Genomic DNA, 24,308 nt, shown 5'->3' with positions numbered 1-24,308 from the left:
GTCCTTCCTCGATTTGATCTGTGAAACTGCTTCCTCACACCATTCACAGGAGATTTGAAATATGCATCTGCTTCCCCTCACCTAGCCACAGCCTCTCACCAGTGCATATTTTTTCCTTTTACCAGCTGGAAGCTCTCGAGGCCGTTTTTGCCCAAACACACTATCCAGATGTCTTCACCAGAGAAGAGCTCGCCATGAAAATAAACCTCACAGAAGCCAGAGTGCAGGTAAACCTTCTTTTTAATTATTTAACTCTCTAATATTAAAACTGGCAAACTTTTTTTTGACATCATGACTGCAGAGTGCACATTTGGCCAAAGAAAGCAAATGAAGACTATCTGTCATTTTCATGATGCACTTTAATAACATCAACATAATGTGGAATATTAGATTAGGTTGATTAATCGGTCATTCATAATTAACTAGTGATAATGTTCTACACTAATTTGTCCGCATCTCTAAGGTACTAAATTACATCAATGCACATCCATTTCCTTGCTTTGGGAAAAAAAAAAAGAAAGAAAGAAAGAAAAGAGCTGAGATGCTATTCTCAAAGCAGCTCTGACCGCTCTGGGGTAAGGCCGGTCAATTGCAGAGAACCGCGTTTTCAGATGGGAAGCAGAGTAGGATCTGCTTTCCAGAAATTGCATCATGTCCAACTTTTCCCCTGCCCTCGGACTCTTTCAACAAAGTGGATCCGAAGAAGATGTGCAATTTAAAAATCTTTAAACAGCAGTAGTGATAGGGCTGCTTCAGAGATGAGTATGGCCTGCGGTGACCGTCTCTAAATAGGATTTCTGTTTAGAAGCTACACGGTGATTACGTTTAGGCACACAAACCTGCCCGCCGAACCCAGCAGATGTGCCCAAGTGTGAGAGGAAGGGATTCATAGTGCCGCCTCTCTGGGCGAGCTATTTGAGCACAATTATATATTCATTTTATTTATGGGGTTTCCTCCATGCTGTTTCTGTTCTTTTTTATGTAGGGGCTTGGGGTTAAGACTATGCAAAGATCTAATTGTAGGAAATATAATAGTTTGCTTTCAGTTCCCCTGGGTCATGTTAGTATCTCTTAAAAACCAATGGCTGAAGAGAGATAATGGAATTCTGAGCAGTAAATTGGGGGTTGTAAACAAATTATTTCCCCTATAATCAGATTATGTGATCCTGATTATTAAATCTGAACATGAATCATTGGTCATATGCGGGCAAATTAAACTGATTATTATTTGGAAATGAAAATCTCCTTTGGCCAGGATACCGTCTATCCTTTCTTTTTTTAATGCCAGCTTGCCAATAGCTGCCTAAAGACTGAACTGCAAATTGAGATAAATGACACAATTATTGAGCATTCAGAAGTGGAAGATCATAACTTCTCCCTGAAAGGTGCAAGGGTAAGATAGGGGTGGTGACAATTAAAGCCGGGAATTGTTGTTCAGGCTGTTGTTGGCTATTATGCAGACAGACAATGGCTGTGAAGCGTTTGTTTAGTGAGCCTCCGTGTGGGGACGTGGGCTTCGGTGGTGGGAAGGGAGATGTGTTTACATTTATACCCCTTGCTCATTCAAATATGATTAATGTTCTATAAAGCAGGGTCTTAATCGAAGCTGATGTTGTCAAACAATAACTAAATAGGGAAATAAACGACTCCATCATGCTCTTTCCTCAGAAGCAGGCGAACTGTCAGTGCAAAGTCATTAAAATATGATAATGAAAAATAGCTCAATTAAATGTTGTTATAGCTGTGACCTTCATTCAATTAAGACGCAAGAAAGTGTCTGCATTTTGCTTTGCATTTAACTGCCCTAAATTTAGAATATAGATAAAATCATTATTCAATGGTTGCTGATATGTGCAATTAAAAGCCAAGTAGATTAGAAAAGAAAGAAAGAAACCCAGTTAAAGGAGAATGAAAATTAAGAGATAGGGTGGGCCAGCCCAGCAGAGGGCTCAGCCTCAAGGACTCAGGCTCTCTCTGGGGCCAGTGTGCCAGCAGCCAGGGGAGAAGAGGATGCCCTGGGGAATTGAAGGGAGGTCTTGCCAAGCATTTTTTTTTCTTTGTAGTCAGGAATTATCTCCCAGGAGAGGAGGGAAGAGGTTTTGCTGGAAGGAGTAAACAGCAGCAGGATTTCACTGACCTCTGGAAACTCCTTGAATCTGGGCTGCCCGGCTTCCATGAGGCCGTCCTGCAGAATACAGTTTTGGTTTCTAAGGCTTAAAGAACCCTGCACCTACCTCTAAGAAGGTGCTTAGGTCAAGGTGAATCACCAGGTTTTTTGTAACCTGAGGGTGATGGAGATGACATGAGTACATGTTTACTGAGTGATGGATGGCTATGCATCAGGCCCTGTGCTTGGTGTTTTGCAGGCATGCCAATCTTCCTAACAAGGCTTATGGGGTGGCCACAGTTATTACCCCCAAACAGTTTGAATCACAGTTCCCAGCCAAGCCATTGGGCTTCAAACTGTGGATCTGCCATTTACCACCTGGATGGCCTTAGGCAAATTAATTAACCTCTCTGCACTTAATTTTCTTATCTGTAAAATGGGGATAACAGGGCTACTTATCTCATAGGGATGCAGTGGATTCTAAACCAGATTTACTGAGGTCTCAAATTCTAGGGCACGGCTGGATCCAGTTTCTTTTCTTTCTTTCTTTCTTTTTTTTTTTTTGTGATGGAGTCTCACTGTGTCACCCAGGCTGGAGTGCAGCGGCATGATCTTGGCTCACTGCAACCTCTACCTCCTGGGTTCAAGTGATTATCTTGCCTCAGCCTCCTGAATAGCTGGGATTACAGGCATGTACCACCATACCCGGCTAACTTTTTGTATTTTTACAAAAAGAGATGGGGTTTCACCATGTTGGCCAGGCTGGTCTTAAACTCCCAACCTCAAGTGATCCACCCACCTCAGCCTCCCAAAGTCCTGGGACTGCATGCCTGAGCCACCACGCCTGACCCAGAGTCAATGTTTCTAATGGGTGCACTGGGCTGCTGATCACGAATATGTCATGATGTATATCCAGATGATATCATAGATATGAGGCCAGACCAGACACACCCAGGTACCCAGGCCACGGTTGTCAGAAGAGCTAGCGAGTCTTTGTGATGAGGAAGCCTCGGGTCAGGTTTCTTAAGCTGCTTTGCTGGTGATCCTCCACCTCCAGTAGGAAATACATTTCACATCAAATAAATGAACTTGCGTGTGACTCAACTTTAAGGATTTCCACAAGACAGTGCTTTTACCCTTACTATGGGCATTCGGATACTTTCTATTATTTAACATTTATTTAAAAATGCCTGTCCTAATCTTTTAAGTGGATCTTCTGACCCCTCTGTGGGCCTGACGCTGCGGTTCAGAGGGCATGGTGTGCAGAGGAGGCTGCAGGGTGAGCTGTGAGTGCCAGCACTGGGTCCAGGGTTCTGGCTTCTTCCTCCTGTCTGATTTTCACTGGGTGTATGTTTCCATCGGGGATTCAGGTTTGGTTCCAGAACAGAAGGGCCAAATGGAGGAAGACGGAGAGAGGGGCCTCAGACCAGGAGCCAGGAGCCAAGGAGCCCATGGCAGAGGTGACATCTCCTCCAGTGAGAAACATCAACTCCCCGCCTCCTGGGGACCAAGCCCGGAGTAAGAAGGAGGCGCTGGAGGCCCAGCAGAGGTGAGGCTGTGGGTCTCCAAGCCCGGTGGGCCGGGGGCAGCACTGCAGACACAGGGCGAGACCTCCATATGATCTCCTTCCTTTGCCAGCCTGGGGCGAACGGTAGGTCCTGCAGGGCCTTTCTTCCCCTCCTGCTTGCCGGGGACTCTCCTGAACACGGCCACCTACGCCCAGGCCTTGTCCCACGTGGCCTCCCTCAAAGGTGAGTTTGGGTTCGGCTGGGCTGGTGGGCGTGACCTCGTGGGGGTGGTGGATGTTGTGTGACCAGCCTGGGTCTCAGCTCGGCCGTCCTTTCACCTGGGCCTGTGCAGCTTCCTCGCCTCCTGTCAGCCACAGCCAGGGCCACTGGTGCTGTCCAGTGCTATCTTGATTGCTTCCTACATGCGGCCTGAGCATGGAGAGAATGTCCTAAGCATCATTCCACCCACAGAGGGCTGGTCCTAGAGGAGGCTGCCCCACAGTGACCTTCCATGTTCACAGCTTTCTCCTGCTCCCTGGAAACAGTGTTAGGTGCCAACCTGCAGCTCATGGGTGGGGCTTGTGTGGGACGATCATCCCTGCTCCCAGCTCCCTCTCCATGCATGCGGCTGGGCCACTTGCCTTCCCCAGGTCTCCTGATGGCAGAGGTCTGAGCCGTTAGGATTTGTGGTTTTCCAGGATGTGCTCTCTTCTCGGTGGCTGTTGTTTCGTCTGAAGGATGGAAATCGTTAGGGGCATTTTGTCAGACTCAGAGAGAGGAGCCTCTGTGGGTTGGCCCTTGGGATTTCTGAGCAGCCTCACTGGAATGGGCTTATCCAGTGTTTCTCAGATCCTGGCCCCAAACCTATTCCTTCAGTGATCAGGCTGAGCAGCTGTGTTGGCCAGGAACAGAGCTGGGCCCCAGCATGGGTCTGGGGGAGTGAGTGTTAGGGGGCTCATTTGTCACAGGGGGTCTGGGAGGTGGGGGCATAGGTGCAGGCTGTAGGCTTTTTTTTCTGATAATAGGAAGTAGGAGACACACCCTTAGGGTGTCCCCTGCATGTTCTGCTAAGGCCTGAGGTCTCCCTGCTCTCGAGGAGGGTCCCTCTCCAGCAGGTGGGACACACACTTACACACACACACACACACACACAGTGTGGCAATCTGTGTTGCAAAGGCGGTTTCTGGAGACAGAAGGAGAATATGATGGAGTCTCCCTCGACAGTGTCCAGAAAGAAGGAGGGAAGGGATTCTGGGGGTAGGGAACAGCATATGCAAAGAGTTCCAGGGGTGAGGAGAGTGCCCATGGGAGAGTGCCCAGAGATAGGGTGAGGGTGCCTGGCAGGGGCCAGAGCTTGATGGCCCTGAATGCTAGGATCCTGAGTCTGGACTTTCCACTGCAGGAAGTGGAGTCCTTTTAGCTTGGGGCTGCTTCTGAGTGGTCCAGGCAGCTGGGTGCATCCCCTGGCTCAGTCGGCTGATGTGGACTAGGCTTAGCTCAGTACCTTCTCCTGGTACTTCCTTCAGCTCCACGGTCCAGGTGCTCTGGGGGCCACATAGAACCCCCCCACTCCCCAACCCCATAGAGCAATCTTGGGACATATTTACAAGACACAGTGGGCTGCTCAAGGGCTACAGGGGTGCAGGCAACCAATTAGAAGGGGGATCCAGAAGATTACCAGTGGGATGCAGGCATCATCCAAGGAGCTGGAGCTTGGCAAAGGAACAATCAATCCTATGTCCACCCAGCCCTGTCTGCTTTGGCAAGGGCCAGGTCAGCTCCTGAGAGTCATCTTCTCTCTTACAAATGAGGGTTGCTCGCCCTACTCTGCCCTCATGAATAGGAAGTGATTCCCACGGCGTCTCTGATAGGCTGAGCTGAGGCCCCGTTGGACGACAGCAGTGGCTGAAGGGGGCCTGAGGAAGAGACTGCAGCCAGGAGGGTGGGGAGGCTGAGGGCAGTGTGTGAGAGGGAGACAGAGCTGGGCTTGTGGCTCCCACACCCTGGGGGTGCTCCCAGCTCAGCACCAACCCAGGACAGAGGCTGGTGCGGACAGGAGGGGTGGTGCTGAACTGGACCAACTGGCCTGAGTGAACATGGCCACAAACATCTGTCCATTCTCTTCCTCTCCCCTCCACCCCTTCCCTAAGCCCTTCTGGCTGGGCTGTGACCTGTCACCCCACCCCGGAGCCTGCCCCATGCCTGCCTTGCTGGAGATGGACTTTTCTCTGTTGCTGCCTTTCTTGCCGGATCTTAGGCGGTGCAGGGCCCTGTGGAGGTGGCAGGAACCACAGTGGGCTCATCAAACTTGGACGTGTCTTTGTGCACTCTAGGGGCCCTTCAGGGGCAGCCAGCACACCCCTGTGAGATCCCCTTCTTGACTAGTCAGGGGCATGGTGGGCCCTTGAGGTGGGCAACATACTGTGTTTCCAGAGCCAGGCAGGTGGGCGCAAAGTGAGCGTGTGCAGGTGTTGTCTTTTCTTCCCCAGTTACAAATGAGCTCTTGCTCCCTTTTCTTGAAACAGGAGGCCCTCTGGGTCTGTTTGTCATTTTCCCACTTCTGAGAGAGGCCTGGGTAAAAGGCACATGTCGCTACCACCAGAAGCAGCTATGCAAGGAGCCATGCTGGGGGCACCCTCAGATTCGGGTTGGGCAGAGGCAGGCTGGGTCACCTTTGCCCACTCAAGGGGCAGCCGTTGCTCGGCCAGCTGATTGTGGCCATGTGGGAACATGGATGCTGCGTTGCCAGAATTGCTGTATTTTCCAGAGAAGCTGGAGATTTGTATTTATATTTGAAGTATTCCTGTCTTAGTTGGTTCAGGCTGCTATAACACAGTGCCCTACGCTGGGTGGCTTAGACACAGAAGAAGTTTATGTCTCACAGTGCTGGAGGCTGGAAGTCTGCGATCAGGATGCCAGCAGGGTTGGGTTCTGGTGAGGGCCCTCTTCTGGGGCTGCAGGCTGCTGACTGCTCCTAGTGGAAAGAGAGCAAGCTCCTCTCAGGACTCTTCTTAAGAGGGCACGAGTCCCATTCATGAGAGCTCTGCCCTCACGGCCGATGTCCTCCCAAAGGCCCTGCCTCTGAACGCCATCACAAGATTTCAACCTATGAATTTTGGGAGGGACACACAAGCATTCAGTCCATAACAATTTCCATCTTTTAAATGTTGCCTCCAAGTCTTTGGGCCAAATTGGCGGGTCCTTGGTTGGACCTGCCATGGCCCTGCTGTTTTGTGACAGGCTGTGAGGGGGTGTCCCATTTCTGCTTCCTGAGTTTTCTCTGCATACCTGCCTCCTGCCCCCAGCGAAGCTCTCCTCCCTGGGCTCATCCTGACACCTTCCCCTTCCACGGCGCACTCCTGCCTGGCCTCTCTGAGCAGTGGCTTTTAAATCTCCGACAAGCTAAGTCGTGTTGGAAAGGGAGGAAAGTGAGCGATTATGGAAAGTTCTCCTGTGCTCTACCAGGCAACCTGCCATTCAATTCTCATGGTAGTGTGGTCAGCATTATAGCAAGAGGGGGTCTGTAGTTGTACAACCAGTGGGTGAAGCTGGGATTGCTTATGTGAGTCGCAGCACCTCTCCATTCTAAAAGTGCCTGGCTCCATTGTGGGACACTTCTGGAAGTGAGGTCTTCTGAGCTGCCAGTCCCTGGGGCTGCCTTGGAGTCAGCAGGTCAGTGCTGCCTCGTCCTTGGAGGTGTGTGGGGATCTCTGCTCCAGGACCCTGGGTCGGGGTGGGAGGTGTGTGCCTGCGGCATAGTCAGCTTCTAACATCCCCAGGGTTCAATTCTCCCCGGGGTCCCTCTCCAGCAGGTGGGACACACACACACACACACACACACACAGTGTGGCAATCTGTGTTTCAAAGGTGGTTTCTGGAGACAGAAGGAGAATATGATAGAGTCTCCCTAGACAGTGTCCAGGAAGAAGGAGGGAAAGGATTCTGGGTGTAGGGAATGGCATAGGCAAAGCGTTCCAGGGGCGAGGAGGAGAACCAGACCCCTCCGGAGAATGGCTGGTGTGTTGGGTGCCTATGGGAGAGTGCCCAGAGGTAGGGTGAGGGTGGAACATGTGTTATGTGGCTTGGGGCCAGCACAGCTTTCTGACTTTTGCAGCCCAGTCTTCTCCTTCTCTTAGGTTTCCCCAGGCTTCAGAAATTAAGCACACAGCCCACTCTAGGCCTGGGCAAGGAATGACCTCAATTTTTTAGGTCCTAGCTCAGTTTGAGGAGCTCTGGGCTATGACATAGCCTCCCTCATCTTCCTGCATCCCCAGAGGTAGCTGGGCACAGCTGTTGGCTGAACCAGTTCTCCTTTTCTCAGGCCTGAACCCTGCTCCCTAGGGGCTGCTAGCCAACTAGGGGACTAGCAGAGCATGCATGCTGGTGCTAGAAGGCACATGACTGAGCTCTTTTTATAAATGAGAAACCAAGGCTTGGGGAGGGGGAGTAGCTTGCTCACACATCACTGATTCAGGTGGGTCTTCCCCTTGGGATGGAGGCTGCTGTCCTCAGGTTCCTGATATGTCCTTCCCTTCCTGCCTGGCACTACCAGACACCACTTTTTCATTAATTCCTCTGGATGAGCGTGGCTGGTTGGGGGACAATGAGAGGCCTTGGACATCCCTCCTTGCTGCTCCCCAGCAAGTAGGGACAGTCATAAGTCTACTGGGGGAGGGGCTGGACTTGCCAAGGACCACAGAGACCAGAACCAATGTGGGCTGAGCCCTGGGGCCCCTTCCAGCCCAGACATCTCAACCACTTCTCCAAGCCCATGGCAGCTTGCAATTCACCCAGAAGAAATGAATCAAAGTTGTTTTCAGCTCCCAGACACAAATCAGTGCTAGCCTCCTTCCCTAGGCTTTGTGGTCTTACTGGGATCACACAGCCTTGGACTGAAGATAGCAAATATCTCTGGGTATGCCACGGAGGTTCAGGCCCAGCCCTAGATACCCCCTGGGTGCTGCTCCCCTGTGACTGAGGATCTAAGCCAAGGCTGTTCTGTGCTGCACCAGCTCCCAGCTAGAATGTGAGGCTGATGCAGGGCTCCCAATGCCCCAGGGCAAGACCTGTTCTCCCAGTGAGCAATTGGGGCACCGCCGAGAGCGTTATGTGTGGTTACACATCAGAGGACTCTGAGCTGGGGGTTCTGGTCTTTTGGTTCTGGGCATGGTTGTCATGGATGTGAAGTCCTTGTATTGCACATAGTGAGAGAGCCTCCACATATTGAGAGAGCTGGGGATGCTAGCACAGAAGGGTTGATGCTGGGGCCTGTGGGGCAGCACGTGCATGAGAAAGATGTGGCTGCCAAGGTCAGCAGGGCTGCTCGGGCCAGAGGGAGCCGGGCAAGGGTTGGAGGTGGGGTGTGGGAGATGGCAGCCCTTTTTGGGAAGGAGGTCCTGGCCACTCCAGTGAGGCTGGCCAGGTGGAGTGTCCACAGGTGCAGGTGTGGCAGACCAGTCTGCAGGGTTACCAAGTGGGCACCTGGATGGCCCTCAGGCTGCCCCCATCAGGCAGTGAGGCAACTGGCTGCCTCAAGTCAGGAAGCTGCCCACCAGGGTCAGAGCTAGGCAATCAGAAACCAGGCTCTTGTGGGGATTTTCTCCTTTAATTCTGAAGCAGCTGACTAGCACAGCGGCTTCCAGCAAGGGCCTGCGGGTGTGAACCGTAGTTCTTCTATTCTGTAGCCATGCACATCTTGAGTAAATCACTGAAACACTCTGTACTTCTGCTCACTCATCTGCAGAATGTGGATCTTGATCATAATAGCACTGAATTCGTAAGACTGAATGAGGAGAACACGAACTAGAGCATTCGAGGCCCTCAAGACAATGGGTAGCATGTGGGAAGCGACACTATCACTAACCATCATTGAACACCAACTACTATTGTTGACCAGAGTCCTCCATTCTCATGCCCAGCTGCAGTCCCTAGACCCCATTCACTTTTAAAGGACCCAATAAAGTACCTTCTCCAAAACTTCTCCCATTTCTCTGAACTTTATTGCTACTGAAATTTACCTTTTCCTTGTAATCCTTGTTGCTCCACTTTTTGACCATGTTGAGATGTCCTTTGTAGGATTTCCTGGTTCGGGCTCCCTGGGGCTTCAAGCAGTGATGTGCTTTGTCCTCTGGGATGGTCAGGCAGGCTTGCTGGGCTCACTGTGGGCATGTTTTATTTTATGGAAACTCTCAAATAAGAAGAGAGCAGGACCCTACTCCTATGCAGGGAGCACTAACATGACAATAATGGGTGTCCAGAGAAAAATCTGTCCCAATACAAAGAATTTTCTTAGGCTGTCTTAATGGCCAGGATTTCATTCACAATTCATTAATGCAGAGGAGGTTATTAATGGCCAGGGAGGCACTTGGGTTTGTTCCGGAGAAGTGCTGGCCACAGGCCGGGCGGGAGTGGCTGGGGCTGGAGAGCCAGTCAGCGGAGGAGGTGCTCTCCCCGGTGCACTTAGCTGGTCTGCCTCTAACCTGTGATTCACAGAGGTGGGTGTGAGGTGGGACATAATTACAGCTGCCAGGGGAGAGCTTTCATAACTCACCGCATGCTCACGCTGCAGGAGTCACAGCCACCCCCCTGCATTGGGCAGGGCAGCCTGTCGAGTGGCGGCATCATGGCTGACCTTCCCAGGTGGGAGGGGTCAGACTTCTGGGCAAGGTGGACATGATGGGGACCCTCATCCCCAGTGTGGTTCCCTAGAGTCGGAGCCCGAGGCCAGAGAACAGCGGCAGGACAATGGAGTAAGATCTGACTCCTTGCCTTCCGCCTCATGTCCTCTGGAGATGTGACATAGTTCCAGCCAGTTGCAGGTAAGGCCCAGGCTGGGAGGAGTCTGGGGACAGACAGGCTGGAGTCTGGCCCCATCTTCCCTGCAGAGGCCTTGGACGCTGTGAGGACTGAAGGAGCTGCTGTAGGTCATGTGCCCCGCGTACTGCAGGCATGCAATGGCACTCACTAGACACCAGCAACTGAGCGGCAGTCTTGGTCCTGCACCGAATGTCTGAGGATGAGGGGAAGGATGTTCAGGGGAAGGGAGTGCTAGCAGAGGTCTGGCCATGGCCTTCCTAAGGGCAAGGCCCCTGCATTAGTCAAGGATGTTTTGCTTTGCTTTGGCCTTTGCCCTTGGACTTCCAGGCCAGGCTGAAGTGTCCAGCTTCTGAGGGCTGTATTGGCCTTAGCGTTTGTCCACAAAGGCTGACCTGAGTCAGAAGTGACCTCTTCCTCCTCAGAGGCCCCCCGAAACCATCTTTCCCCTCTTCTTCTTTAATGCTGTTTTCCTTTTTAAAAAAATTGTGATGTTTTAAAAAATTTAAAAACAATTTTTACAATGGTTTTATTGTAAAATAGAATATTCATTAGAAAAATGCATGAAGCATGCACCTAAGACTTTACTAATGGTTTCAAGCATCCAAATGACCTTGCTTGCACTCTACACTCCTAACTCCATGTGCCTTGTTTTACTCATGTCACTTTTCTTCCCAGCAAAAGACACCGCTCTGCTGACTTTTATGGTGATATAACTTTACCACTGAAGTAGGCATTCTGAAACACTGTACCGGTTAGTTTCCCTTATCCATGGTGCTTGGACCAGAAGTGTTTCTGATTTTGCATTTTTTTTTGGATTTCAGAATATTTGTATTTTACTTACTGGTTGAGCATCCCAAATCTGAAAATCCTAAATCTGAAACACTCCAATGAGCATTTTATTTGTGTGTCATGTTAGCATGCAAAAGTTCTAGAATTACAGCATTTCAAATTTTGGACTTGGGAGGCTCAGTCTATAGTCTTGACTTTTTTGAACTTCACATATACATATATGTACTATATATAGTAGATATACAGCATATATATACACACATGCATACACACACACACGTATACATGGAGTCTTACAGTATGTATTTTTTTGTGTCTGAGTTCTTTGGCTCAGCATTATGTTTACAAGATTTGTTGCAATTAGGTTTAGTCATAGATTCTTTATGATATTGTATGTACACAAGCATGTCTATAAAGACAGTTTGTCTATTCTTTTCCAAGCTTACACTTTTCAATTTCTTTTTCTTGTTGGACTGTGCTGGGTAGAACCTCTAATACAGTATTGAACAGAAGTGGTGAGAACAGGCATCTGGCCTTATTCTAATGTTTTTAAAGCTTTATTGAGATATAATTTGCATTACATACAATTCATCCATTAAAGTGTACAATTCAGTAATTTTAGTGTATTCACCATTTGAGTGTTCACCATCACTACAATCGATTTTAGAACATTTTCACCACTCTGTACCCATTATCAGTCACTGGCACTTCCTCCATTTTGCACAGCCCAGGGCGACTCTGACTCTGCCCTCTGTCTCTGTAGACTGTGGACATCTCATGTGAATGGAATCATGCAATATGTGGTGTGTGTGACCTGCTGTTGCTTTATTGATCTCATGAGGAAGCTCTTAGGGTTTCACAGTTGTGTTTGCTGCCTTTTTTTTAAAAAAGATACCCTTTATCAATTAAATATATTTTCTTCTTGTCCTAGCTTTCTAAGAATTTTATCTTATCATTTTTAAAATTACTAATATTAGTGAATATTGAATTTCATCACTTCTGTAGCTGTTGAGCTGACTGCATGATTGTTTTTCTTTCTCAATATATTAGTAGGATGAATTATATTGATTCTTTTTTTAAATGTTAAAACAACTGCACATTCCTGGAATAGACCCAAATTAGATGTGACATGCTATTCTTTTTACATATTACTGAATTTGGTTTGCTAATGTTTTCTTTAGGGAGTTTGAAGCTATGATCATGAGGAGATGGGCCTGTGGTTTTTTTCTTATAATCTCCATTCCAGGTTTTGGTATGGTTTTACTTAACTGTGGTTGCCCCAAAAGTTAGTATTATAAAATAGCAACTGTTGTGTTGTCTGTCATCATTCTGAGGGCTGGCTGGGCTCAACTGGGCAGTTCTTCTGCTGCTTTTCCTTAGGATCTTTCGTGAGGTTGCAGTCAGATGGCAGCTGGGCCTGGTATATACAAGATGGCATTACTTAGGTGTCTGGTGCTTTTACAGGATGCTGGGAGGCTGGAATCTCTCCCTCTTTCTCCGCATGGTCTCTCCTATGGTTAGCTTGGGGTAGGGTTGAATGGTGGTTGGATACCAAGAGTATAAAAGCAGAGGATGCCAGGCCTTCTTAAGGGTCACACCCAGAATGGGTACAGTGTCACTGCTGCTGCATCCTATTGATTAAAGCCAATCACCGGGCCAGCCCAGACTCAGGCAGAGGGGACTGCACGTGGGCATGAGTCCTGGGAGGTGTGGTCCATTGAAGACTGACTGCAGACACTAACTGCCACAGGTATCAAGATTATGCTGGCCCCTGACATGAGTTGGGGTGTTTGTTTTTGACCACCCGTACTTCCAGTTGGGACTATTTACACTTTAAGGGCACTAGTCACATCCAACACGCCTCTGGGTCCTTCCACCTACCTCTGCCCCAGCACAGAGTCTGGTGCAGAGTAAAATGTAATGCAGTTTGGGAAAAGAATGAAAGAATCTTGTGTTGCTCTGGGCCTGGGAGAAGGTCCTTTCTTAGGAGATTCCAAAGATATTGGCCCTGGCTTTGCACTGCTGGCCACCTGCTGGGCTCCAGAGACCTTAAGGCTCTCCTGTTCTTCATTCAGCACCCACTGAGCAGCTACACTTTGCCAGACTCTGAACCACAGGTTGAGCATCTAGCAATGAATTAGACTCATCCCTACCCGAAGGATCTGGAGGGCTGGGGGGTGGGCTTGGAGAGACAGGTCCACCAAGAATCCTAGTTCAGGTGACAGCCATGGACTCTCATAGAAGCAAACAAGGGCATACAAAATATGGGGAAGCCCAGAGGAGGGAAGAACTTTCTCCACAGGAAGAAGTCTTTCCAGAGGAGATGCTTGAGCTGTGCAATGGGTGAGGGTCCCCCAGGCAGAGAGAAACATGAACACGGGGAAGGAGCCTGGCAGTGCTGCCTCCCTCTTGACACTGGGTCACCTTGGGGTGGATGCCAGACTCCTCACCTGTGAAACAAAGACTGTAACGGCCATACCTAATGGTGCCCATGTATCTGGCACATCCAAATCCACCTAAGTGCTCGTAATTGTTGTTAGAGTCATGATGCTGAGGCCAAAAAGTCACTTGGGATCTGATTAAGGCTTGGGTTTCGATCGCTGAGGCAGAGGTTTCTGCTTCCTGCAAGCATTTACTCTCCCATGGGAGAGTTTCCCAGTACCCAGTGCATGGTGACTGGGGTTCATGGTGTGTGGGCAGCACATAGGGCTCCAGGAAAGCAACACAGTCTCCCAGGGCTCCTGGCTCGTTACTGAGGACACAGGTATTTGGGGAGCAGAGGACTCAAGGGACAGAAGTGGTCGTTCCTCATGGGGAAAGTGGCTGGGTCAACCCTGGTCCCTCCAGCTGATGTCAGGAAGACAGGTGGAGAATGCTGGCACTTAAGATTTGTAGGAAATCTCTTTGTTGAACATGTTACCACTGCTTCTGCAGATTATAGTGGGGGAACCTGAGGCCTGGAGAAGAGATAGAACTGTCCAAGGTCACATAGCATGAACGTCAGAGGCACAACATTTCAGGGACCTGGGTGTGCAACCTTCCAACCCCCTACACCCTGTATTGATTCTGCTCCTTTGACAGGCACCTTCTGTCATCTTCTGGCTTGAAAACCTGCAACTCACTTTCCAGAAGCCATTTCCTATGGGTGCTGATGGGTTTGCCCTTCCTGCTAATCAATGGGGCCCTGGAGTGCACGGAGCTGAGCAGAAGGCTCTGGCTGGTGCCAGAGGCAGCAGGAGAAGCAGCCTGCCCATGCCGAGTTCTGGCTGCCGCTGGAAGGAGGGAGGGTTGTGTGAATTGGCATCTGACTGCCAGGAACATGCATCCCTGTGGCTGCTCTGGCTGTGCTGGGGGTCCTTGGATCTGGGGACCACTGTCATTATTTATTTGACCCTGCAGAGACATCCAAGCAGAAAAAGAACACGTGCACTGGCCCTGAGACTGTGTCACAGCACAAGGCTCTGGTTGGAATGGTTGGCTGAGTTGGCCCCCATCAATGAGTGTTTGCTGAGTGAATAAGTAATTGTCGAGACAGAGGCCTTACACGTAATAGGTGAAATTAAGGGATGGGTGGGATTTAGAGCTGATTCCACCAAAACCCCTTCCAAATTAGCTCAGGGATTTTGACATTAATCAGATTGGGTAACTTCGTTAAGAATACAGTTTTTCTTTCCATGGGGTATTGAGGAAGCTTAGAACCCGGGAGATGGCAACTTTGAGGAACTAAAATGTGCCAACTCGGTCAAGAAAGATAGATTCTCTCTCCTTTTCTCCCTTCACCAAACATTCACTGAGTGTTTACTTTGTACCAAAATGGGACAGTTTTGTTCTGCAATCAGGGATGTGAGATTGGATGGGGGAGGCACATACATCAAGCTTGGGAGGTGAGGTGTGTACAAAGACAAACACGGCTCATGGTGAAAAGACAAGAAATAATCCATAAAACAAGAGGAGGAGAAAGTACTTCAGGAGTTCCATTAGTAGAAGACAGTGTGTCCAGGTGTGAGTTTGGCCTTGTTTTTTGTTTGATTATTGGTGACTGCACTTAAACACAGCAGCTAAAAATATGCTTAAATATTGTAGGTATCTACCAATATTCCCACTTAAACTCTCCATGTGAACTATAAGGAACTGGTGTGATGACTCACAAAATGTTTATTAGTTTATTTATTTTAACTATAAAGTGGAAATAAGTGAACTATGCTGTTTGCGTTAGACGTCTCATAAATCCATGTATTCATTTTCTGTTCAACTCGTTATTCTAACCTGAACGTTCAACAGGAAAACCGTGTGTGAGAGCTCTCCTTGTCACTGGCATTGGAGTCCACATACCTTTTCATGAACATGTCCTATTGGCAGAGACGAGACAGAGCTAACTTAATTTTTCCTGTCAGTCTTGGTAGTAGATCAATTAAACTGCCAAGGAGATCAAATATTTCAGACTGTATTTATTACATTAAGTATTTATATTCAGACCAAGCCTTTAAAGCATGATGTCATATAGGAATGGAGGCCGATTAGATCAATTCAGCAGAATTTGCTGTAACTTAATGGAAATCAAATTGTGTGTTTTAATTTAGTGTCCAGGAGGTAGTAGCATGTTCTCAGGCTGCATTTAAGGACCAGAGGGCTCTTGCATAGACTTTTGTGATGGCACAAGCCTGCCAGGGGGAGGAAGGGAGTCATGGCCTTTTAGGGGTTTCATGGGGTGGGGGCAAGCAGGAAGGGACTCACTGACTTTGGTCCACACAAATGGGAGGGGAGATGAATAGAAGGTCGCTGGTGAATCTCATGGTGCACCCTTAGCCCCATGTTTGCTGTCAATACCCTGAGTGCAGGCAGAGGCCATTAGTCATCTTGGAGTCTTCAGTGGGTGATGAAGACTCGGTCTTTATCCCTTTGCAACCTGTGTGGGACTCTGTGCTGAAGGAGAACATCTGTCGCCATCATCTGAATGCGAGAAGACAGGAAATCACAAACCCCAAGGAGATTACCCTTTCTATAAGAGTAATACTTGGTCAGTTTAGAAAGAGCAAAACATACAATAAAACACAAATAAAAAAATTCATAGCCTCAACACCCAGAACCAGCCACTGTGAATATTTTGGTATTGGAACATTTAAAAATGTCATTTATGAATATATATATCTCTAATAAACATATGTTTAATAACTTTTAAATTAAAAAGTTTAAATTAAGAATTTAAATTTATACATTTTTCTATTTCTAAGTAAATTTATATTTATATACATACACCTATAATGCTAGATTGATGTGGTCTATGGCTGTACATATACATATGTACACTACATGCATATATGTGTTTTAGTATATGTGGATATGGATCATCTTAGTCCGTTTGGGCTGCTATAACTAAATACCATAAACCTGGGGACTTATAAACAATGGAAATTTATTTCTCACAGTTCTGGAGGCTGGGAAGTCTAAGATCAAGGTGCTGGAAGACTCAGTGTCTTGTGAGGGCACTGGATTCATAGACGGTGTCTTGTTGCTGTGCCCTTGTATAGTGGAAGAGGAAGAGACAGGGCAACCCTCTGGAGTCTCTTATGTAAGGACATTAGTCCCTGAGAGATCTGTGCTCATGACTTAATCATCTTCCAAAAGCCCCACCTCCCAATGCTGTCACCTTGGGGTTCAGGATTTCAACATATGAATTTTGGGGTGGGGGGACATCAACATTCAGTCTATTGCATGTGTATGTTTTATACACACGCATACATATTCCAAAATGTGTGCATGTTGACTTACTGATGACTTATTGTTTATTTACTGCTCCTTTACCTATTCTTTAAATGTCTTATTTCATTAGTATCTTTTTCATGGTACTAAATATCCTCCTTTAATATAATTTGTCACAGTTGTAGTGTGTTCTATATGGGTATAACTTATTCAGCCAGTTCCCTATTATTGGGCCATGGATTGATTCATGTTTTTTTGTTGCTATATGCACACAAGGATGACTTCCTTAGTAGCTAATTTAATTTTTAGCCCATTCATAATAGCTTAAAATTTTTTTATTTAAATTTTTTATCTTTAAAAAATATTATTTCCTTATCTTCTCTTTATTGTTCCAATTTTAGTGCATGTGCTGCTGAAGTGAGCACATGATAGCTTTTTGATAAATTAAAAAAAAAAAAGCAAAAAAAATACTCTGCTACTCCCTTCTAGAGTCCCATGTCTAGAAATCAAGTAATTAGGAGGGGGTTTTGAAAGTTTGTTTGGCTTACTCTTCAAAATTCTCTTGGCAGTATAAATTACTTTTTGGCCAGATGAGAAGATTTCACTGAGGAACAAATACAGCTGTGAAAAAGTGTACGGCTTGTGCCAATGGCAGGGTAGGCATGCAGTGCTGGTGAGTGCAGTCACTGCATATACCCTATGTGCATGTATGTAGTGTTACATGTGTGTGCATGAGTACTGTTGCAGGTCTCGTGTCCATCATGGTGTCCTCTGGGGGATACTCAGGATAACTTGGGTTCTTCAGCTGGTCATGGAATTGAACCAGAAATTGGAATAAGCTGTGAATTGTGACTTAGAATTGTCCTTTAATTTGTATGGAATTGTGGAAATAATTGTTTGAGGATTAAGTACCAGGTGCTTTATAAGATTTATCCCCAAAATACATGTGTTAAGGCGAAGAAGCTGAAGCTTGAGTGGATGAAGGCGGGTCCCGTGTCTGGTTAACAGTGGGGTCAGGGGCCAGACTTCTTCTACCACCTTCTTCTGACCACCTTCTTCTTTTGATCACCTTCTTCTGCCCTACACAGCTGCATTGGCTTTTCTGGCCCCAGAGACGTCCTATCGTCACTCGTTTATAGGATTTCCATAATGATGACTTGGTTTTAGGGTAGACCTTTTCTAAGTGTGTTTGTCACCTTATGACATAATAAAGAGGCGGTGCCTAGCTCCTCTCATGGCCAACTCAGTGGCCCCAAGACTAATAGTCACAGGCTTGGTGCAGTTTTCAAAGCCCTGTCAAACATCATGTCTTGTGACCCACAGTCGCCGCTGTGATGGCTTTGGGCCATCCTGGGATTCTGCTCTGCTTGTCTCTGTGCAAATGGCTCCAGGTTATTGTGCATTTTGAGTGTTTTTGGCTGTTTTATAAAATTTTGTCTCTTTTCTCAGCATTAACCATCAATGTGTCTGCCACTAGTAGCCACATTTCTTTCTAGTTTGTGGCAGTCTTGGAAATCAGACAACTTATGTTAGAAATGCACTTGGCACATAGGAGAATCTTCAAGCATTTGGTGAGGGTTCTAGTAGCTGGGACTACAGCTGTGAGCTACCACACCTGGCTTTTTTTTTTTTTTTTTTTTTTGAGATGGAGTCTCACTCTGTTGCCCAGGCTGGAATGCAGTGGCATGATCTCAGTTCACTGCAACCTCCACCTCCTGGGTTCAAGCGATTCTCCTGCCTTAGCCTCCAGAGTACCTGGGATTACAGGAGCACACCATCATGCCTGGCTAATTTTTGTATTTTTAGTAGAGATGGGGTTTCACCATGGTGGCCAGGCTGGTCTTGAACTCCTGACCTCAGGTGATACCCCTGCCTTGGCCTCCCAAAGTGCTGGGATTACAGGTGCCTGCCACCACACCTGGCTAATTTTTTTGTATATTTTGTAGAGACAGGGTTTTCTCATGTTGCCCAGGCTGGTCTCAAAACTCCTGGGCTCAAGCGATCCACCCACCTCAGCCTCCCAAAGTGCTGGGATTACAGGTGCGAACCACTGTGCCCGGCCTCTACTTGAGCACAGGTTTCATGGCCAAAGTGCGTGAGCTTTGGGTCTGGATTTTTACTCAGTAGCTATTTACTAATGAGACACCCTGGGAACCCCAGAGGATGAAGCTCCATCATGTTATTTCAAGTTCTCGGCAGTGTTCAGGGTCCATGAAGTTGTTTGTGCAGGCAGCATATTGATACTGTCAGATCACTGAGAAATCAAGAGTCAGTTTTTTAAGAATCCTGCTTGTGGAAATCATTTTTTTCCTTTGCAAAAAATGGCTATAGAATTCAAGGGAGATGCTGGTTGTTGGACAATTTAAGTTAACATGTGTATGTGCCCAGATCACTGTAGTTCCTTTCCCCTCCCCCCACTGCTTTTTTCTTTAGGGTGATGACAGAGGTGTCTGTTGATGGGAGACATAAGGCAGGGTGTGACCATCACACAAGAGAGAAGGACTTTACCCTTCCTTTTTCTGCAGGTTCTGCCTCTGTTAAGGCAACCCACAACCCTGTGGGATGGCAGTGAAGTTACTGTGAAGTCGTATTGACCACATGATTGATTGCTGAGCCATGTCTCCTTTGTGCAGTTGGATCCTTGGATGCAGATTATGGACTTTACACTTTTCCTTGTTAACCATTTCACTAGATTTGTCCCCTGTTTGCTTTTAATCTTGTCTCTTACACAGATGGCCTCTCTCTGTCTTTTCCATGCCTCTGTCTTGGATCCACACATCTTCCCAGTTCTCATTCAGGTCTGGGCAGGTCCAGGGGAAGCCCCTTTGGCAGCCTCTGAGGACCTCCCTTCAGATGGCCATGGCTCATTTGCCACATTCCTAGGTGTGGCTGTTACCGTGTTTGTGTGTCCACCTGCAGGCATCCGCCCCTTTTGATGGACACTTTTGCTGCAGACCAGGCTTGGGGTGCAGATGAGGAAAGGGAGCGACGGCACGTGTCGGGCTGTGTGCCCAAGGCTCTTTTTATTTTTTTGAGAAGGAGTCTCACTCTTTCACCCAGACTGGAGTGCAGTGGCACGATCTTGGCTCATTGCAACCTCCACTTCCCAGGTTCAAGCAATTCTCCTGTCTCAGCCTCTGGAGTAGCTGGGACTACAGGTGCAAGCCACCACACCCGGCTAATTTTTGTATTTTTAGTAGAGACGGGGTTTCACCATATTGGTCAGGCTGGTCTCGAACTCCAGATCTCAGGTGATCCACTCGCCTAGGCCTCCCAAAGTGCTGGTTTTACAGGTGTGAGCCACTGTGCCAGGCCCCAAGACTTGTTGGTCAGTGCGCACCTATCAGGGTCAGCTGCCTGCTGAGGAATTCCACCCCCACCTGCCCCTCCCTCCAATGGGCAAGAGCTGGAGGGACGTGTGAAAACCCTGCGAAGCTTCCTTAGGCAAAGGCCCAGTGAGTGCGGTGGGTTGAGAGTGCCAGCCCCATGGACGTGGGACTGGGTGTGGCTGGGTGAGTGTTTGGTGGCTCAAGGAGCTTTGAAGATTCTTGCTCACTGCAGGAGCCATAAAAACAGCCCAGGCTGCCCTGGGTGCACTTCATCTTCCTGGATCACTTTGCCCTCAACTCCCCTCTGGCCAGTACACTTAAAAAAAAAAAAAAAACCATCTTATTTTCTTTTTGATTATGGTAAAATACACGTAACATAAAATTTACCATCTTAACCATTTTTAAGTGTATGATTCAGTCGTATTAAGCACATTCCTGCTCTTGTGCAGCCAATCTCCCGAACTCTTCATCTTGCAAAACCGAAGCTTTGACCTGCGAACAATTCCCACTTCCCCTCCCCGGCCCCAGGTCCGTGTCATTCTACTTCTGTCTCTGGGAATTTGAGTACTCTGGGGACCTCACAGAAGAGGACTTCTGCAGGATTTGTTCTTTTAGTGACTGGCTTATTTCACTTAGCATAATGTCTTCAAGGTTGACCCCTGTTGGAGCGAGTGTCAGAATTCCCTTCCTTTTGAGTCTGAGTCATATTCCATGGTATGTACAGTCCTTACGGTTTTTAACCACAAGGTCCTTGGCTTCACTTGGTCCTCAGTTTCCCATCCATCCAATGCTGTGTGTGTATGTGTGTGTGGGGTGAGCTAGGCACACGTAGACTCTTTACCCTGTGGCAGCCTTGGTTCTGTGAGTTAATTTATTCCTCTTAACTTACAAGTTTGGGTTTTGAGGGCCAGGAGTATAGTTATGGGTAGCTTTCTTGGGGTCCGCTGCAGGTGTGACCTAGCAGCTGTAGGCTATGGCTCCAGCGGAAGGAGCCTCTGTCACTTCTGTGTCTGGCACATGGCTAGATTTGCCACTGAGTTACAGAGCATTGAACTCACCATTGATGCCTACATTGAAGCAAGCCCTTGACTGGGTTAATACCAGCCTGAGATGGATTGAGCCCATCTTTCTCATCTGACCTGACCCAGGGCCGGCTACCCAGGGCTAAGCCTGAGGACAATGGCCCCTTCCAGGTCCCTGAGAGCCTATAGCCCCAACGAGTCTCTGCTCTCAGGTGTGCCTGCTGGGTCTGTCTTCAGCCTTCCTTCTTTTTAACATTCATTTAAAATTAACATTATGTTTCTAAGTTTAAAAGACATTCATTTCCGTTGTAGAAAAACAATAAAAATTCTAAGTAGACATAGAGAGGAAAATACAAATCTACAGCATACCCGCTGCAAGGGGGACCACCATTCTTAATAACTTGGTGTCTTCACAGTTTAGGTGCTCCTCACCAGTGAGTGCCTTTGGGCAGGGAGACTTGGAGGAAGATAAGGCCCCATGGGGGTGGGTTCTAACCATCAGGAAGGCCTGAGGCTCATAGCAGTCATTGTTCCCAGCAAAAGCTGTCATTCCCCATGAGAGTCTCTCAGTGACTGGTGTCAGGGTGTGGCTATGCCTGTGTAAGAGCCCCTAGGAGAAGTGGAGCAGCCAGGCCCCGGGGTTTGACCAAAAGCACGACAGGCTGGAGGCCAGCGGGCCTGCAGGGCAGTGGGGCTGGTCTCAGAGCTCCCTTGCACACTCTGCGTGTGTGCTGCCTCACATTCATCTTGGTATCTGCTGCCTACTGGATCAGTCCCTCAGTCAAACTTGAGGTAGGAGGTGAAGCTGCATTTAAACCTCCTATTACAATACAGGAGAGGGAAAGGCCACCAGGAGGTTCTGGTCCCATCTCTACAATAACCTGTGCAAATTTGGAGCCTCAGTTTTCTTACCTGGAGAGGGGGATGAGCCACGCCTACATTATGGGTGGCCATAATGTGATGAGAGGAACAGCGGGTGGTAAAGGTGAGCTTCCCTTTGTCTCTCAGCAGCCTTGGCAAGGAAAAGGAGGATACGTGAATATGCTTGAGGGGAGCAGAAGGTACCCTGGCTCTGGCATTAGGAAGGCTGTCTTGGGAAGGGAGGGTGGGGACATCCCAGCTGCTGGAAAAGCTGGTGCAGCTCTGGCTGCCCCTGAGGTTGATCTCTACAAGTGGGTGCCAGGCCTCGGTGGCCTTCCAGGCTCCAGTGAGCACGATTACTGCCCCTTGGTGGCTTGAGGAAGGACTCCAGAGCATGCTCAGAAAGGCAGGGCAGCAGCTCAAAGCTCACTTGCAGCCTGAGGACATGTCCAGGACTGCAGGGGAGCTGGGACACAAGTGTGCTGACCTTGGTGCTGACCTTGCTGCGGCCCTCAGCCTCGGCTGGGACCACTTCGGAAATTCCTTCTTCTCCATATTTTCCATTATCACCAGCCAAGAGGCAACACGTGGGTGAGAAGGATTGACCTGGATTTGGACCTACACTAAGCACTTTCCAAACTGGTTCCCTCTGAGGTTCTCAAACCTCAGTTCATGACACCCCTGGGCCATAAGCAATATCTAACAGTTAACAGTTCTGTTCATTCAATGGTTAGGTCCAAGCAGCTCACTAAGTATGTCCTGACAACTTAGTAGCCATTTGAAAAATAATACTTATAAATTGAAAGAAAAATAATGTTTTTCTTTTCTTTTCTTTTTAATGTTATTATTTTTTAGGGACAGGGACTTTCTCTGTTGCCTAGGCTGGAGTGCAGTGATGCAATCATGGCTCACTGCACCCTTGAACTCCTGGGCTCAAGTGATCTTTCTGCCTCAGCCTTCCAAGTAGCTAGGACTATCGGCACATATCATGATGCCTGGTTAATTTATTTTTTATTTTTATTTTGTAGCGATAGGGTCTCACTATGTTACCCATGCTGGTCTTGAACTCTTGGGCTCAAGCGATCCTCCTACCTCAGACTCCCAAACTGTTGAGATTATAGGTGTGAGCCACTGCACCTGACTGCTTTCATTTTTAAATAGCCACTATTCCATTCTAAGGGGCTTATGTGCCTTATAAGCTTTGTACAGCTTCTCTAATCTTGGAATCCTATTAGACTCCGCCACGCACATTTTATATTCCAATGTGGAATTTTGTGTGGTGCTTGCAAAATCCAGCTTCACAAAGCAATAACATTCTTGACAGGAATGCAGCAGGATCTCGTGGTTAAGCCGGAAACTGCCTGCAGCCAGCAGCTTGCCCAGCACCTGACACGTGTGGCTGGGTTTCCCTTCATTTAAGGTATCCCCGCAGTGCCCCAGTGAGTTCTTAGGGGTGGCTTGACACAGTTTGGGACTGTGGAATGACTTAATGGAACCCTCCTTATAATCCTGCGATGTATGTATTACCCCATTTTACAGAAGTAGAGACTGAGGCTCAGAGAAGCCAAGATATTGGCCTAAGGCCACACAGCTGCTTGGAAAGGGAGCCAGGACTGGCCAGGTGTCACTGATGCTCTGACCATCCTTTGAACGATTAACTAGGTCCCTTATTTGTGTGTCTTTGAGGTTCTGAGCACTTGTCCTCCCTTTAGTATCTGGCACCAGAGGGAATCAATCTTTCTGTCCTTCAGAACTCAGATCGTTTCCTGTCACCCAGCCCTGAGAGGCAGAAAGTAGACAGTGATGGGAGCCTGTTGTTTTTCCTTTTTCCAGGGGGCCCACTGTGCTCTTGCTGTGTCCCAGACCCCATGGGACTCTCCTTCCTTCCCACCTATGGCTGTCAGACTAACCGCACGGCCAGCGTGGCCGCCCTGCGCATGAAGGCCCGTGAGCACTCAGAAGCCGTCCTGCAGTCGGCCAACCTCCTGCCTTCCACCAGCAGCAGCCCTGGCCCTGTCGCCAAGCCGGCGCCCCCAGATGGCAGCCAGGACAAGACCTCTCCCACCAAGGAACAGAGCGAGGCAGAGAAGAGTGTATGAGGGTCCACGGTGCCCCGCCCGGCCTGCCCTCCCCCGCCCCTGCTTCTCCCAGCCTCAGCCCCTGCAGAAAACTCTCC

General features: G+C 48.3%; 1 protein-coding gene across 1 annotated transcript in view; it reads left to right on the top strand.

The window, feature by feature from the left end:
* DRGX (dorsal root ganglia homeobox) overlaps positions 1-24,308 on the top strand; it is a 32,007-nt gene that overhangs the window by 5,731 nt on the left and 1,968 nt on the right. Inside the window, exons 4-7 of the mRNA XM_054503618.1 lie at positions 126-227; positions 3,478-3,656; positions 3,746-3,858; positions 23,966-24,308. The exon at positions 23,966-24,308 is cut by the window's right edge and continues 1,968 nt beyond it. Of these exons, the coding sequence (XP_054359593.1) occupies positions 126-227; positions 3,478-3,656; positions 3,746-3,858; positions 23,966-24,231 (660 nt within the window). The 3' untranslated portion in view covers positions 24,232-24,308. The remainder of the gene's footprint in view (positions 1-125; positions 228-3,477; positions 3,657-3,745; positions 3,859-23,965) is intronic.

The sequence above is a fragment of the Pongo pygmaeus genome, chromosome 8, assembly GCF_028885625.2.
Source record: "Pongo pygmaeus isolate AG05252 chromosome 8, NHGRI_mPonPyg2-v2.0_pri, whole genome shotgun sequence".
Classification (NCBI taxonomy): domain Eukaryota; kingdom Metazoa; phylum Chordata; class Mammalia; order Primates; family Hominidae; genus Pongo; species Pongo pygmaeus.
The sequence above is the reverse complement of the archived record's forward strand: the minus strand, read 5'-3'. Positions and strand labels throughout refer to the sequence as shown.